The 15,938-nt window shown below is 42.7% G+C and overlaps 1 protein-coding gene across 1 annotated transcript in view; it reads right to left on the bottom strand.

The window, feature by feature from the left end:
• klhl29 (kelch like family member 29) overlaps positions 1-15,938 on the bottom strand; it is a 214,028-nt gene that overhangs the window by 21,127 nt on the left and 176,963 nt on the right. Inside the window, exon 12 of the mRNA XM_080047433.1 lies at positions 15,579-15,759. Within this exon, the coding sequence (XP_079903559.1) occupies positions 15,579-15,759 (181 nt within the window). The remainder of the gene's footprint in view (positions 1-15,578; positions 15,760-15,938) is intronic.

The raw sequence follows: 15,938 nt of genomic DNA, 5'->3' as shown, positions 1-15,938 counted from the left end.
TTGACCCACACAGTGCATAGACTGGCCCGTATCTCTTTAACCAATGCAATCTAATCAAACAGAGCGTCTACAGCATCTGCCTATATTCAATAATATGGTAAGCTACAGTTGATGAACAATGCTTTTCTCAATACTCCTCAATGTCTTGGTTTCACCATCAAACACACACAAGATAACTAATAATAGATGGGCTGCCAGTCTCTTGAGATACTGACATGCCTCCATTTCTCCCGAGATACAAACGCCATAGAATGAGAAACGCGAGTGACAAAAACAATTTAACACCTCAACGCAGACAAACGGATCAACATTGCATAGCGTTGCAATATGGCAACAATGACTTTATCTCAGTTTTACTAAAAGGCTGTATAATAAAAATATGTTATTCTTGATATGTTTTAAACAGGGGGCTTTTACTTTGAAGAACAAATAATTCATGGCATCAGATAACAAGGAAATCCTGATTACCATTCCTCTTTTCCTTTGACGTTATGATGTGAAGTGAAGGCCATGGCCTGGGGGCTCCCAAAGTTGACTTATTGTTCAATAATTAAGCAAAATTCCAACATGAAAAAAATTGAAATGCTCTCTAAGGATAGCTATCTTTCGATTTTTACACAAACACACATTGCTTAGAGTATACACTATCTCATACCTTCTGTAACTGTGCCTGACTCTGACGGTGAACTGTCAGGGAGAAACTGCTTCTTGGACTTTCATAACGTGTGAAATAAAGAATGACCAAATTAAATTAATGAAAGTAATAACTAAATCAAATGAATAATACTGAATTAGAATGATTTGAAATCAAATAGGAAATACATTTTGTTTTTACTACCGCCCCCCCTAAAACATTTTTTTTTCCAAATATTTCCACTATTTAAGCTATTTTAAATAATAAAAACAAATACAAATATTTTTTCTCATGTTTAAAAAATAATACATGCAATAGAAGGTGTGGCAGTGGACCACACCTGCATTCCTAAGTTGTTAACTACGCTGACACCACAAAAGGTCGCCAAACAACAGCACAGTAACCTTTAGGAAACTGAGTGCCTGCACTAACCACGCAATGGAAGATGGTCTTGATAAAAGCAATGCATTCATCGCCTGCAGAGAGGAAGCGGTGCTCTAGATTCTATCGGGCAGAAACTGGAGCCCTTAAGTTACAAATTCACATTAATCCCTACAACACCCCACCTATCTATGTGACTCACATGAACACTATCTCTGTGTCTATCTCACATTCTCCACCTGCTGCAAACGTGCTGCTAACTCAGATGCACATGCAAACTTTAACATGGAGATGATGGGATTCATTTGCCATGTTTGCAAGGGAAAAAATGGTCAGTTTGTAACCAAATTAAAAGGGCCCACAAATGGCTTTGATCATTGTATTTTTTCAAACCATACTGGCGGCTTGTCTGGATCGGCTAGCAATGTCAGTTGGTCAGTCGGTCATTCAGTCGGCTGGGGGCGTCCACAGCTCCAGACTGAAATATTTCCACAGCTATCGGGTTGAATGCCATGACATTTCCTACCGACATTCATAGTTCCCAGGGCATGTAGAAGTTGACATTTAAGGTTGTTAGTCAAATGTCTCTACACCTATTCAATGGAATTCCATGGAATTTGGTACAGACATTTATGTCTCCCCCAGGGTGTCTTGTAATATTTTGGTTTTCCCTCAACTTTTCTTCATGTAACACCACCATCAGGGGAAATTTGAATTATCCCAAAATTTCGAATTGGGAATTTTCTCAAAAGGCAAATACATGGGCATACTGGCTAAACATCAGCTATTAGGTATGCAGACTTTTAGTCAATTACAAATGTGTCAGGTTTATCTGTTCATTTAGCACATCGTTTTTTCTTTTCAATCAGGGGCTATAAAGACACTGACCATGTTTTATTTTACAGTTAAACCCCAATTTTGTAAGCTCCCCCATCTGGTGTCTATTAAACCTGAAGAGCCCAATAAAAAAAAATGTGCATACAGGCCAACAGTATGAAGCACTTTGATTTGGTTTCTCTACAGCCACTGGTATACTGTGTAGGCATGAGATGAGAGGGAGTGCATGTGTATGTGAGGGCATCAATCCCTCATAGCCCTCTGTTTTCTGTCAGAAGTAATGAACTGAGATGTTGCGATTTTGGCTTTGAGGAAAACAAGGCTATACTGTGTGAATCAGCTCCAGCCTGGAGGGCATTCAAAACAATTTGCACACAAATGTAGGCATCATTTGCCAACATTAACATTTTTCACATTGGCCAAGAATGTTTGTTAGCAGCTGGGTTGAGAGGGGGGGGGATTCTAAAAAAAATAAAAGCATGACATAATGACATATAGACATGATACTCTATAGAGTCCTGGTAAGAAAAGATACACCGTTTAAATCGTCTGCTGAAACTTCCATTTCAACGCAAATTTAGCTGCACATTTGTACGGTGCATGTGGGCTGTTTTTGACAAAAGGAGAGCTGCTCACAGCCACTGTGAATGTTCATTTGAAATCATTCAACTGTGACCTTCTGCTTATTTACATATTTGCTAGAATCCCATCCAAAGAAATTCTTCGCTCACACCTGGGGCACCATCGCCGTGTGGAAAAAAGATGGGGGAAAAAAGGAAAAAGTGAATGAAGAAGGGAAATGTGAAGGAGGAGAGGATTGTGAAGAAGAGGAAATGAAAAGCAGGAAAAGGTGAAAGGTGATAAAATTTTTTTTTACATTAATTTGAATGTCTATCAAGTCGGGGCAATAGATTGTAGCACATGAAGGCGAAGGAGAGAGAGAGAACATCCATTTTGGAGTGGAGAGAAAGGGAGGAGGAGGAGGAGGAGGAGGGAGAGTCTATCTGTATTGTGTCAGCAGCCATCTGTGTGTCAGAGCACATCACACAAACTGTGAAAGCCGGGCCCACACCTCCACTATCACCCTGCCGTCTGCTGGCCAACGACAACTCACACATACACATGTCTCAAAACCACCGTTGTGTCGCTCTTCTTTTCAGACTCGCACACTCCTGGTTACATTCAATTTCCCAGCACTTAGACACATGCACACATACAGTAGTAGGCTACACAACTGCTTTGGATGAATGGTAAAGTGCATGGGGTGGAGCGAACCCAATGCATGCAAGGACTACCAAGGCCACCATGGGTTTGAAAGAAATACCAGGATCTTTTCTTTACCATTGGTAATTCAATGTCCTGTACTCAGGCTCCATTATAGCCACGCTGGAATTAACTCTCAGAGATTGAGGCCATCTTTGTGACAACTCTTATCCTTGAAAAAAAAAAAAACACGACAGAGGAGCTAAATGGTCCCACAAAATCAAGTAGCATTTCTTCAGTGAGATAATGTCATGCTAGCCCGGTCCTACCAGACCATCGTACTTAATTTAATTTGTACAGAAGGTCTAGAATCCCTCAATTGACAAACGTTAACTCACTTGAAGGCGGGTGTCTGTTGAAGTTTAAAACTCTTGGATCTGCCCAGTGCCACTCTGGATCTGCTAACCAATCGCATAATGTTTGGTTATGACGTAAGTAATACGCCGGCTACTTAGCCACTCCCTCTGTTCACTGATTGGACGGCCAAAAATCTTGCCGAAACCTAGGAATATGCCCCAGGCCCAGACTGACTACTGACGGGAAATGAAAATTGAGCGGAAGTATGTAGGCGGGCGGTGCCAGGCTACTGTTATGCCTGCCCTTTGCTAAGTACACTTCAAACTACAGCCTTGGGTGTGATGTTTAGTGCATGAGGTGAAACTTGTACGTTAACAGCGATAATGGAGAAGTGCCAGAGATCCTCTTTTGTGTGTGTGTGTGTGTGTGTGTGTGTGTGTGTGTGTGTGTGTGTGTGTGTGTGTGATTCCAATGCGCATATAATCTAATATGCAATAAAAACAAAAACTGCAGCTTTGTGACAACTAATTTGAGCTTGTTTGTATGCACCCCATGTACCCCATGCCGATATGCTCGGCATGTGACAGCTGTTTGTACCTGTGCTCGCTCTCCCAGGGTTGCTAATCAATGTCTGATGGTGGAATCAACTGAGTCCTACCATGTAGAGGAATGGCTCAGCGCTTCTCAGGAAACGCAAATGTTTGGATACGAACCGTACAAGAAGTGCAACATAATCCTGAGATGCTTGCATCTACATCTGGGGACCTCCATGGAGACATAGCAGTAGTCACCCTGTGCTTTAACACATGGATGAGTAGTGCTTTACTTTCCTTGGCTACAATAAGCATCAGCCTCTGGATTTCTTTTAAATTAAATCAAAAGAACACTGTTTTTCTCAATAAGGACAGACTAGCGGTTTTTAACTAATTTCCATGTTTGTTTATCCCTCTGAGTTTAATCATATGTAAGTATGCAGTTTGGAAATGTGTGTGGCACACATATCTTTGCAAACAGGAAGTCACTGCAGCTAACAGCAAATTACAGCTTTAAGTTATTCCCTTTGTTAAAGAAGTTAGGATTTTTTTTGTATATGAACACATATAAGCTGACTATGTTTCAGAGTTAGTAGCAATAGTTTAAAATGAGTGCGGAATAATATTTTATGCTTATCTGTCTGATTTTATTCTAGAAACTTATACAATTATACTGCTAATAATAATGAATTGTACTATCATGACATTAATTGTGTCTGACCATTTTTCTTTTTTACCAGCTAGTTTCACTACTTTTTTATAGTAGAGGTCAGCTTCTGAACAGTTACACCTGGTCGTTACTGGGGATAACAAATCGGAAAGAAATAATCTATAAATAAGGACTAGTTTGTGTGGTTACATCTGGACTTTCAAAGAGCTGGAATCTGGACATTTTTGCCTTGTGACCCCTTATAAAAAAATCAATATCTATATGCAGCCTCTTATGGTTAGGATAGAACCGTTTTAATACATTTGAAGGATTTTTTCTCAGGTGTGAATAGCAAAACAGAAACATTAAATGTTGTTCATTTAATCATCCTTCACATACTTCCACATTCATGAACTCCCAAATCTGTCAAACCCCCCCCCCCCCCCCCCCCCCCCCCCAGGGCAGTGCCATTTTGCTTGTTTTTTGCACATGTTACACCGTGAGACAGATTGTGTGTGATGACATCTGGGAAATGATGGAATCTTGCACTGCGTATGGACGGCCTCCGAGTGTTCATCTGACAGACTGAAGTCAAGGTCGGCCAAAAGACACGCACACAAAACACACTCCACTGCCATCATTGTGGGAGAACACGCACACACACAACCCATTAACTCTGATGGATTACAGCACATTTCAGGCTAATATCACAGACATACGTGTACACTGCATGCAGAAAAAGCATGTGAGCACACACGCACACACACACACACACACACACACACACACACATAAACACGAACACACACGACTATGGCAGTTCATACAAACACAGATGGACACAGACCTGTCACCTCAGTGTCACCTTCGCTTAATCCTTGTGAGGTGGAGACCAATCGATCCACTGGTCACACAGATTCCCAAATAATCCCTGTGAATGAACTCATTCAGAGCAGAAGTCTGCATCCTCAATGTGTGGGCATATTATATGTCCATATGTAGCTTCACCCACACACATACTCTGTATTTACTGTAGACAAACTGCAGATGCAGTATGCTGTGCAACACTTAAGCTTAAAAAGGAAATAACTTAGGGAGCCATGATAATAGTGAGTGTGTGCTCTTTTAGTTTCTCAGTGTGTGCTTGTGTGTGTGTGCAGACGCAGATTTAATTGGATGGGAATGTCACGTAGGACAGGGGACATGAGTGCTGCCGGTGGTGTAGGTCGTACACCAATTACTGCTCCGCCCTCTTCAAAACTAGACGTGTGATGGAAGACTGAGACCCCACTTCATTACCAAAGTAAGCCCTCGTGTTGATAGCAGCAATGTAGGGCAGCACTAAGGCCGGTCGGGAAGCGGAGCTGGAAGGGGGGGATTGGGGGAGGGTTAAAATGAAGATTGACAACCAAAGTGCTCGGGAGAAAGAGTTGCAGCGAAATCTTTAAATCTCCTGGCTTAGCCGTGTTTCTTTTTTTTTCTTTTATGCGTGTGTGTGTATCTTCAGGAAACTAAAAACTGGGTCATACTAATGTTGTGTCTAGTGCACGGCATGGTGTAATCCACTACTGCTTACTATGTAAACAGTGACATTAAATGAAAAAGTTTCATCAAGGTTCTGTGTATACTTTCTCATGTACTTTTGGGCTGTAAAAAAATAAATAAAAAGAGTCTCCAGCTATGCTAGAAGCTCTGTGAGCCTGTATTTAGGAACAGTGGTGCTCTGAGCTAAATGCTAATGTCCGCAAGCTAACAGATTCAAAATGACAATGCTAAAATGCTGATGTTAAGCAAGTATAATGTTTTACCATGTTGAACATCTTTGTTGAGTATATCTTGGCATGCTAAATTTAGCTAATTTGCACTCAACAACGGAAATATTAAGCCGACAGACTCATCCATAGGATTAGGGTTCACATATATAAAAATCATTAATGTAGCGACAATCTTAGGTTAACGATCATAAGGTGCATACTGGCACACAATATATAGAATGTATGGGGGCTTTAGCAAGATAGGTTCCTTTTGGATCCCTTTATGTGGCCCTTTAATAAATGGTTGACATTTTTACCCTTGTAAATAAAAGTTACTGGTGGACACACACAAACACACACACACACACAGGACATAGTGCTACGTCTGCACTTATCCTGTGTTGATGTAAACACCTTCACCTTGGGCGCGCACCCCCCCCCCCCCCCCATACACACACACAGCCCCTCTTTTAGAACAAATCTATATATAACAGCTAACCTTCCCACCTCCAGTGTCGGGCCCTCTCTGGGTGCCTGGATATTGCGATGGGCTGCCAGGGCTTTCTAAAGGTCAGTTGTTGCTGCTTCCTTTGGGGAGGTGGCGAACTGACTGCCAAACATCTCGCCAGCATCTGTCACATCCTAACCACAGATAATTAGCCCGCAACAAACTGCTGCAAACTCACTGACTGCCTGAACGACTTGGTGATTAGGTGGAAGCCTGAGATGAGAGAAAAGGACAGGGAGGATAAAAGGGGACCATAGGGCTTTTCTGTGTGTGTGTGTGTGTGTGTATGTGTGTGTGTGTGTGTGTGTGTGTTTTAGACATATAGAGGGATGGAGGAAGAAAGAGAGAAAAAAGATAGAGCATAGAGGAAGGTGCAGAAGCATAAAGAAGGCGGGAGAAAAATCACTTGCCTGTTGGTAAAGGCTGGAAATTGTCCAAAGTATACCAGCCCGTCGTTTATCAACGAGTAGGAAGACCAAACAGCCCCATACTACTCATTACCTGCAGCCTCCTTCTGCCTTTCCCTGATACCATCCTCGGGCACACCTGCTGCTGCTCGCCAATGTTTCTGTATAACTGTCAGGCACACACACACACATGCAAACACACACACACACACACACACACATCACGCTCATCCTGAACCTACGTGTCTGTGAGACCTCAGCGCCCCATTAGAAGACAATGAAGAGGAGACAGTGTCTTCGAGCATGTCAGACAGATTCAAAATTGCAAGCCTCACAGGGCCAGAAATACACCCATCATCTCCTGCCCACCTAATCAGCCACGGAGGGAGCAATGGGACAAAACGCACAGTACAGGAGAGGTTGGGAATTGTGGTTAAAAGAGGAAACTAGCGGGGCAGTTAGAGGGAGGCGAGGATGCATTGAGAGACTGAAACACACACACACACACACTAGCTACTCTGCGGAGCTGGGACATGACATAATTTATATACAGTACACATATAATGAGACAAGGCTTCTCTTAAGCTGGAGAGTGCTTTTTTTTAAATCATGCCACTAATGACAGCCCAATCAATAGACACCAAATTGGCTTAAAGGATCTTATTAGTGTTTGTTTTTTAGCTCTTTCATTACACATCACCCCAGAGTGCATAGTGGTGACACCTTAAAATAGAGTGTTGTGTTCAATGGCCAATGAAGAAAAAAGAAAAGAAAAGACAAGTAAGAGCAACTTGGATTCAAATTTGCATGGGACTTGAAAAATTACTTAAAATATTAATTACGACTGTTGATTAATATTCTGTCGATCAAATTCAAAGCATTTATTGGCTAATCATGTCAGCACTGCTGCTGATTAACAAGAGGTTCAATTAAAAAAACTCTGCACTGCGTTGCCTCATTATTGCAGTGCAACCAAAGGTAATGCAGCTTTGATGACCATCGTGATGGATTAAAGAAGAATTTCAAGAGTTTGCTGATGGATTTTTACATTGTGGGGGTATGTGACCAATGGATGCGTGGCAGTAAACAAAAAAAAAACCCTCAAACATCTAAAATGTTAAGGTAGCAGCATGATTTGAACATTTTAAATTGTAAACTGTGATGTAATAAATATTGGAAGCGCCGGAAATTGGAGTGAGCAGGACTGAGAGAGACATGGAGACACGAGGAGAAAAAATCAACACTGATTTCAAAGGGGTAAATGTGTGTGTGTGTGTGTGTGTGTGTGTGTGTGTGTGTGTGTGTGTGTGTGTGTGTGTGTGTGTGTGTGTATGTGTGTGTGTGTGTGTGTGCGCGTGTGTGAGAGTGTGATCGTGTGTGAGAGTGTGATCGTGGGAGTAGGGATGGCGGTATAGTGAACTGGTGTCTTGACAGCGCAGTATGGGGCCGGCACTGTGAAGTTGGTTAATCCTGAGGAGTGGGGGATTATCTCGGCAGGGGCGGAAACGCCTTGGCAGGGGGCCTCTGGGAGCCTGTTGTCCCCGACTACAGTGTCATGCTGCGGGGAGGCTACCGGGGCAGAGTGCAACCCCCCTCCCCCTTCAAAACCTAGCTCCAGGCACTATCTGACCTAGTAGTACGGAGGAAACAGATCAGAAACACACTCGTAGATATATAAAATACATTCACAGCAACGCCATCACTTTGTTATTGCTGCAGAGAGGGGCTGGAGGGGCTGGGAAAGAAGCAGAAGAAGAAGAAGCAGAAGAAGAAGCAGAAGAAAAGGGCCCAGTGGTTCCAGTGTGACTGATTGGGCAGAGCTCACAGGCCCACCTGGGGGACTTGCTGCATCTACAAACTCCTCTCATCTACTCTCCTGCTCTGATGCTCCGAGCTGCTAAATTCTTCTTGGCTTGGCTCGCCTCGTCTTTCCTCTCCTCCCCTCTTTCTTCACTCTTTTCACCGCAAGGGGTCCCGAACACCTGGGGCTGCAGAGCTGCGGGGCGCTTCATTTGTTACGAGCAGCACCATTGCCTCTCTGATTTAACTTCCACACTGTCTCCAAAACAGAGTGCTGTTAGGCAGGACAGAGCTGAAATGGACAATGAAGGAATTGGGAATGTTGTGAATGTTTGAAGTGTGTGTTTTTAGAAGCAGTTATTAAATATGTTTCATTCAGATTTTGTCCAAAGTGACTTACTGTACACCAACTAGGTAGGCAGTTCGCATTAAAGGTCTTGCCTAGGGACCACACTGGACTTGCCCTGCCCTGACCGGGTTTTGAAACCCAGGTTTACCGTACCATAATCCGTTGTGTTACCTACTGAGCTGTCCAGTTCTCATAGGGGTTGTGAGATCTAGATTCTTGAAGTTAGATGGAATCACGTGCAAGCTGACTAAGTCAGAATGGACTGGACCATCCTTGCTCCTCTCTTTCTGGCTGGATGACAGTTTATTTTTGCCTGCAGACAAAGAGGCAGATCCCACGTGTTAGCGCACTCATACGAACAAGCCAGGAGGCAAACCATGCCTCACCATAACTCAAAAAGCAGCTGGAGCCCTTTTCCTCCTATGAGTGTGACGTAGGGTATCTCCCAGCCCCGGTCTCCCACAGAAGGGGACCTTTTTCTGGGTGACTGGCAACCCGGCGTGTGCACCGCCCGCGGACATCAGGTACTTAAGGACTTGTCAGTTCACAGAGCAGCCCACAGAAGACTTCAGCTGTGTGCAGCATGAGGCATAGTGAAGCAGCCCGCTGGAATCTCAATCTTGCCGTATGTTCCCGTTCCCGGGAGCCATTCAACGTTGCCCCCGCCGAGGCCTTCGAGGCATTACAGGTCTGCCTCATGCGTCACAGAAGGCTAACGTTATTGAAACAGCCCATTGTGCTGGTCAAAAGTAGAACACCGTAAGTAGGTGGAACAAGCGAAACTCGAGAAAAAGATGGAGTTTGTTGTGTTAAGAGTGGGATGAAGGCATTGGACAGTCAGAGAAAGGTCGACCACTATGGAGGAGCTCAGCAACCTTCACTGAAATGGAACAAACACAGACAAAAGCCTAGCACTAGACCAGGGAGAATGCTGACGCCTGAACACTATACACAGTCGGTATAGTGCAAGAAAGCAGGAAACAAATGTGCCAGTCAATTAAGCTGAAAAACGACAAATGAACAATAGAGCTCTCTCTGCAGATTTTTACTGGCACGCGTTTATGTACCGCCATTTATAAGGCCATTTTAATTTGAAAATCCATACAAGAGCCTGAGAACATGATCTTTACAATTGCCCTTCTCCCCTCCATGCCTGTTAACCAAACAGCATCCCTGATTAGAAAGGTGTGTTGCTGTACTCAGTGTCATGTTGCTAACAGTCTTCATGCAATATTAACTTGCAATAGAGCATGGAGGACGCACAAAACCAGTGCATAGTGTGCGATAAATAAAACAAAACCACCAGTGATTGACACGTCATTAGACGGCCATGAATTATTCAATATCTGCAATCATACTGGTTTGCCAAAGGATCAACATGCTGAGGAGCATGCAGGCCCAGGGTACCTGATTGCAAGTTAAAAACCTCCCCAACTTGACTGCTCCCCCATCCTTAAAAAGTCTGTCAGTCATTAGTGTATACTGTAGAGAGTGGGGACGGGAATAAACCTGTACAGTCCTCCTGAGTGTTGACTTGGAACTCCTGCCTTTCCCAAATAATCCTGCATCCCACTAGCTTTGAGATGGCTCTGATTGAAGCCATGATAATTGTGATTGTGGGTGAATTTCACGGTTAGGAGCGTGAAACCCTCAGTGAGATGGACGGAGAGATGGGGAGGGGAGAGACACAAGGGAGGACTGCAAATTAGGAGTCGCGGTGCTGAGAGCCATAGCTGGAAGGAGAGAAACCTTGGTTGTGGGCTGGCTGATGTACGCACACACACACACACACACACACACACACACACACACACACACACACACACACACACACACACACACACAGACGGACAAATAAGCACAAGTGTGTTTACAGAGCCTACAGTACATGTATCTAAGGAACAACGCGGTACAGGAAGACGCGAGTGCGCAGAGGGACGCATACACAACGGCTGTGTGTGTGTACGCGCGTGTGTAAACAATCCCTGCAATCAATCACTCTATGAGCGGCGCAAATCAACTCTGGCTGTCGCACCGTTCCATGCCATTCCCCAGCCTTCAGATACAATCCCCAGCAGCCATCTGCATATCAAACAAGGCAGCCATTCACATACACTGACTAATGATTCCTGAATGTTATTAGCTCTCCATGTAACTGCACTTCAGACCTCTGCAGTTTCTTTCTCCTTGTGTGGAGGTGATTAAAAAAGAAATAAACGGCTCTAGGAACAGTTCCCTTATCTCCACTGGCCAGGGTTTTAGTCCTGCTGTGGACTAGCTGCCTCCCAGTTGGAGTCTCTACTATCTTTAGAGTTTTGGCACAACACTAACTGAGCTGAGGTAGAGCCAACTGTGTCCCACAGCAGAGCCACACCTGCCAAATCTGGGGTTTAGCTACAAAATAGAGGATCAGCCGTTAATGGTGCTCATTTATCAAAGCTGATATGAACAAATGCCTCCAGAATGACCTGGGAATCATCTTGATAATGTTCAACTGCTATAAAATGTATGTTATGATTCACATGAAAACTTTATGATCGTCAGTCAACTTTTCTGTGGGCATGACAACATTTCAGCCACTTGTGCGTAGTAACAATAACACGCCAAGGTTACAGAATAAGCTTATATATATATATATATATTATACTGTATATATATATATAATTGACGTTTCTACTCAGAAACCTTGTTTTCAAGTTGGATTGGATTTTCAAACAAATATTCTGTCTAATCCTTTTTCTGTCGTAACATGTTGCAAAAAAAAATAAAAAATTATGTATTAGCTAAACTTGTGTTTGAGGTTTACCGAATAAACTGCTGTTGTTAATCTGTCAAGCCCTTCCCCAAGCCGTTGTGACATTGTGTGATTTTATAGCACCTGTCTTTTGAGTTGATTGGACAGACCAGCTGTTGGTTGTTCAAATCCTCCGTAAGCTTTTGGCAAAACAAACATTATTCAATATTGTTTAAATATTTAATCTTGTACATTAATACATCACTGGATATATAATTATTAAAACGAGAAACCCAGTCCATCAGTTTCAGAATAAATCCATGTTACCAAAGAATATTCTCATGCCTCATCAATATCTGATATCTCATTCAAACTCGTTTAGCATCACTTACATGAGATTTGAATGACAGTGATCATTATAATAATATATGTTTCTGAACATTACCCACAAGAGGCAACTATGATAGCGATAAAAATACTAAACGTAGTGTAACAGTACCACAAGAAGAGAAGAGTCAAAAAGTAAGTAGATCGACTCAGTAATGTCGATTATATATCAATAAATGCATACAGTTTGCTAACATTAGCTTAGATAATGAGAAAGCTTCAATGAGAAACTGGTCCTACCATAGTAAGGCTGTGGCTACACTAGAGTGCATCGAAATGTGTAAGGTTGCATTATTAAGCCACTGATGAATTCAACTCATTATTTGTAAGAGCCAAAACAAAAGTTCAATAGTAGAGCTACCTTACATACAGTACATATACAGCTACAATACATACATACAGCGTTGTTCCAGCTCTCATCCTTAACTCTACTGAGCGTTGATAGAGGATTTATGTGACATTGTTGTAAAGTGAAATTATCCAGCTGTCAGTGAGACTCCCTGATTCTTTTTTATGTCTGTGACAAAGAGGACCATCCACGGTGTATTTGCTGTCACCAAATGACTTGATTGTTTTACATTAAAACTGACATGACTAAATAAGTGGTGAAAGGTTGTTGAACAGCTGTTTTGTAGTCAAACCTTTTAAAGGGGAGGGCTTCTGGAGCTCCTTAGTAGCTTAGTGCTTACTGCACATGACGCATAATTGTGACATCGCAGGTGAAACAATCCCACACATTTTTTTTTCAAAAAAAGTAGGCCTAAATAAAGTGTATGCAAATGTGCATTATGGCTTGAACATGGGTATCTATTCTTGTGAAACCGTTGGCCCATACTCCGGCCTAATAAAACCCTGTTCTTTTCAGCTCTGTTCATTGTAGTAAATTCTCAGCAAAACATTTATTGTAAATGATGCTTCACCGCAACATTATAGTCTTGCTTCACAGACGCAACACATACGTAGAAGATGTATTTTCCCTCTAGATGCATATGCACTGATATCTTATGGTCTGTTTAAATATCTCAATGTTTCTTATTGACGATATCATGTCTTGAATTTCCTCCTCCCAACATAAACTGAGTGAAGCATATTTGCAGATTATATTGTAGATAGAAAACAGGTTTTATTTGTGGGATGAAAAATATTTCCAACCTTTACGGCATGGTTATTACCCAGTAACAGCTGTCACCTTCTCCACATTAAAGATGAAGAAGCAAGATATTCAAGGCCTCATAAAGCTGCATGCATCCCACGCCGCCAGCTAATTAATATACATCCAGCAACAAAGGTGATGGTAAATGCATTCACGGCAGGTCAACACATCTTTGACCAATGAATAATACATTGGTTATCATTATCATGGAAAAAATGTAACATAAAAAAAATTATAATAATTTCAATATAATACATCTGTGGTATATAACATATACTCCCACATTTCAGCCCTCTCTTTAAAAGCATACTTTTCCATGAATTTATCTTTTCTCTTCCAAGAACAGAGTCCTATCGCTATCCAACTCAATTGTGACTCACGCTCCACCATAGTGGTTTCTGAGAAAGACAAACTAAAAGCCTTGGGTTTCGTAGAAAACAGGCCTGTTGACTTCTCCGATGATTTGCCCGAACAGCTTGAATAAACCTGTTAGCTGCTAAATGATGAGGCCGGTGAATACAACACAGGCCTGTGTTAAAAAATTGATTGCTAGCAGCTCGAGCACCATGTTTCTTCTTCCTAACTATTAAGAGTTCAACTGGTTTGTTCGGTGTGTGGGTATATTCTCCATGGCCATCACAAACGCCCTAATACCGAGCTGAAGAGGCTTCTCTGGCAGTTCTTGGAGAGAGGCAAAGTAGGTTAAAGTTTTCCGGTGCAGATGATTGAGTCCAGTTGCTTAGGGGCCTTTGGAGAAGCTTCATGATTGCACAAAAAAGATGCACACAAAGGCACAGACACACATAGAAACACATAGAAACACACATCACACGGCAAAAACGTTGATTTGAGCCGTAGAGGGCCCTAGATGCACTGGCATGTCTCAAATTAAGTAGCTCGGAGACAGAGGAATCAAATGTGTTTCCATTATAGTATAAATATTCCATCTACCCCCTTCTCATAACATCACTGTATGGCATTGTGGGGGAAATATCAAATTAGGCTGTTTCATTTTGGAGCACTGTTGTGCATTGCGAACAGCTTTGGAGATCAATTGAGCTGTTAGGTAATGAGCGGCAGCGGCCTGCTCTAATATACTCAGTAATGTTCTTTTGATTGCTTTGGTTAATCTGGCTCTGTCGTACATGGGGAGGTAAGCCCACCCCGCTCTCTACTGAAAATCTATCCTCAGCCCCATGCAGGTTGGGAGGCAAGAATAAGACATGTGGAGCCGTGTTGCAATAGTCAAGCGACATGAATTGGATTATTACATCTGGATGAGACCTATTCACGGTTTAATGCCATAAGAAATGTATTGTACTACATGGGGTACACCAACACCATCTATGTCTGATTCTTATGCTCGGGAGATTCTGACAAAAAAACACGTAAAAAATAAGAGGAAAAGAGCCAGCATAGAGTAGCCCACAGTGGACGACCTTCAAATGAAGTGTCCATGGCGTTTTGATTGCTGAAGTGGATGAAATCAGACACGGTAGACCACTCGGCACTCGAAAAAAGCAAATCCTCTCACTCGTGTGTGCACCACTTGCTCGCAAACAAGTAAGAGGTGCTCTGTCGCTCCACAGCAACACTCACACAGCTGGGACCGTTTAATATGCCCCGACTTGGATTCATTCCTCGGCACCTTTTTTTTTTGCTCTCGTAGAAAAATGCTCAAAAACCTGCAATATGCTACACGGCGCTGCTGCACGTCCACACCATCTGCCACGATTTCGCTGTGCAGTGTGAATCTGTATTTGCTCAAACAGGATTGCTCAGTGGCATCCACCATTTCTTTGCAGAACTGTCACCAGGCGCTATCCGAGATGGCTGTGAAATCGCGGGGGGAGTGGGGGGGGTCTGTGGCTGTGTTAAGAGTTGACTCTTACCTCTCGACATGGTCCAGGATCCCCGATATGCCCAGTCCTCCGATGGTGTAGAGTTTGCCGTCGTATACCAGGCTGTTGTGTCTGCAGCGAGCCACCGTCATCCGCGACACCAGATTCCAGTTGTCCAGCAGGGACATGTAGCACCATACGTCGGCCACCATCACACCAGTCTCTGTGCCACCTGAAATATATAAATATATATGTATATATATATGTTTATAAATATATATAAGATAAGGATGATTAAAGTGGAGGTAGGGTGATTACAAGGGTGTTTCCATTGTAGACACTTTACCAGCGAACCCCAAACCATATGAGGGACTCATTAGCTGGGTTTTCAAATGGAGAAAAATGATTGAC

This window comes from Ammodytes marinus, assembly GCF_949987685.1.
Source record: "Ammodytes marinus genome assembly, chromosome: 19".
NCBI classification, from domain to species: Eukaryota; Metazoa; Chordata; class Actinopteri; order Uranoscopiformes; family Ammodytidae; genus Ammodytes; species Ammodytes marinus.
Note: the sequence above shows the minus strand (reverse complement) of the source record. Positions and strands in the feature narration are given on the sequence as shown.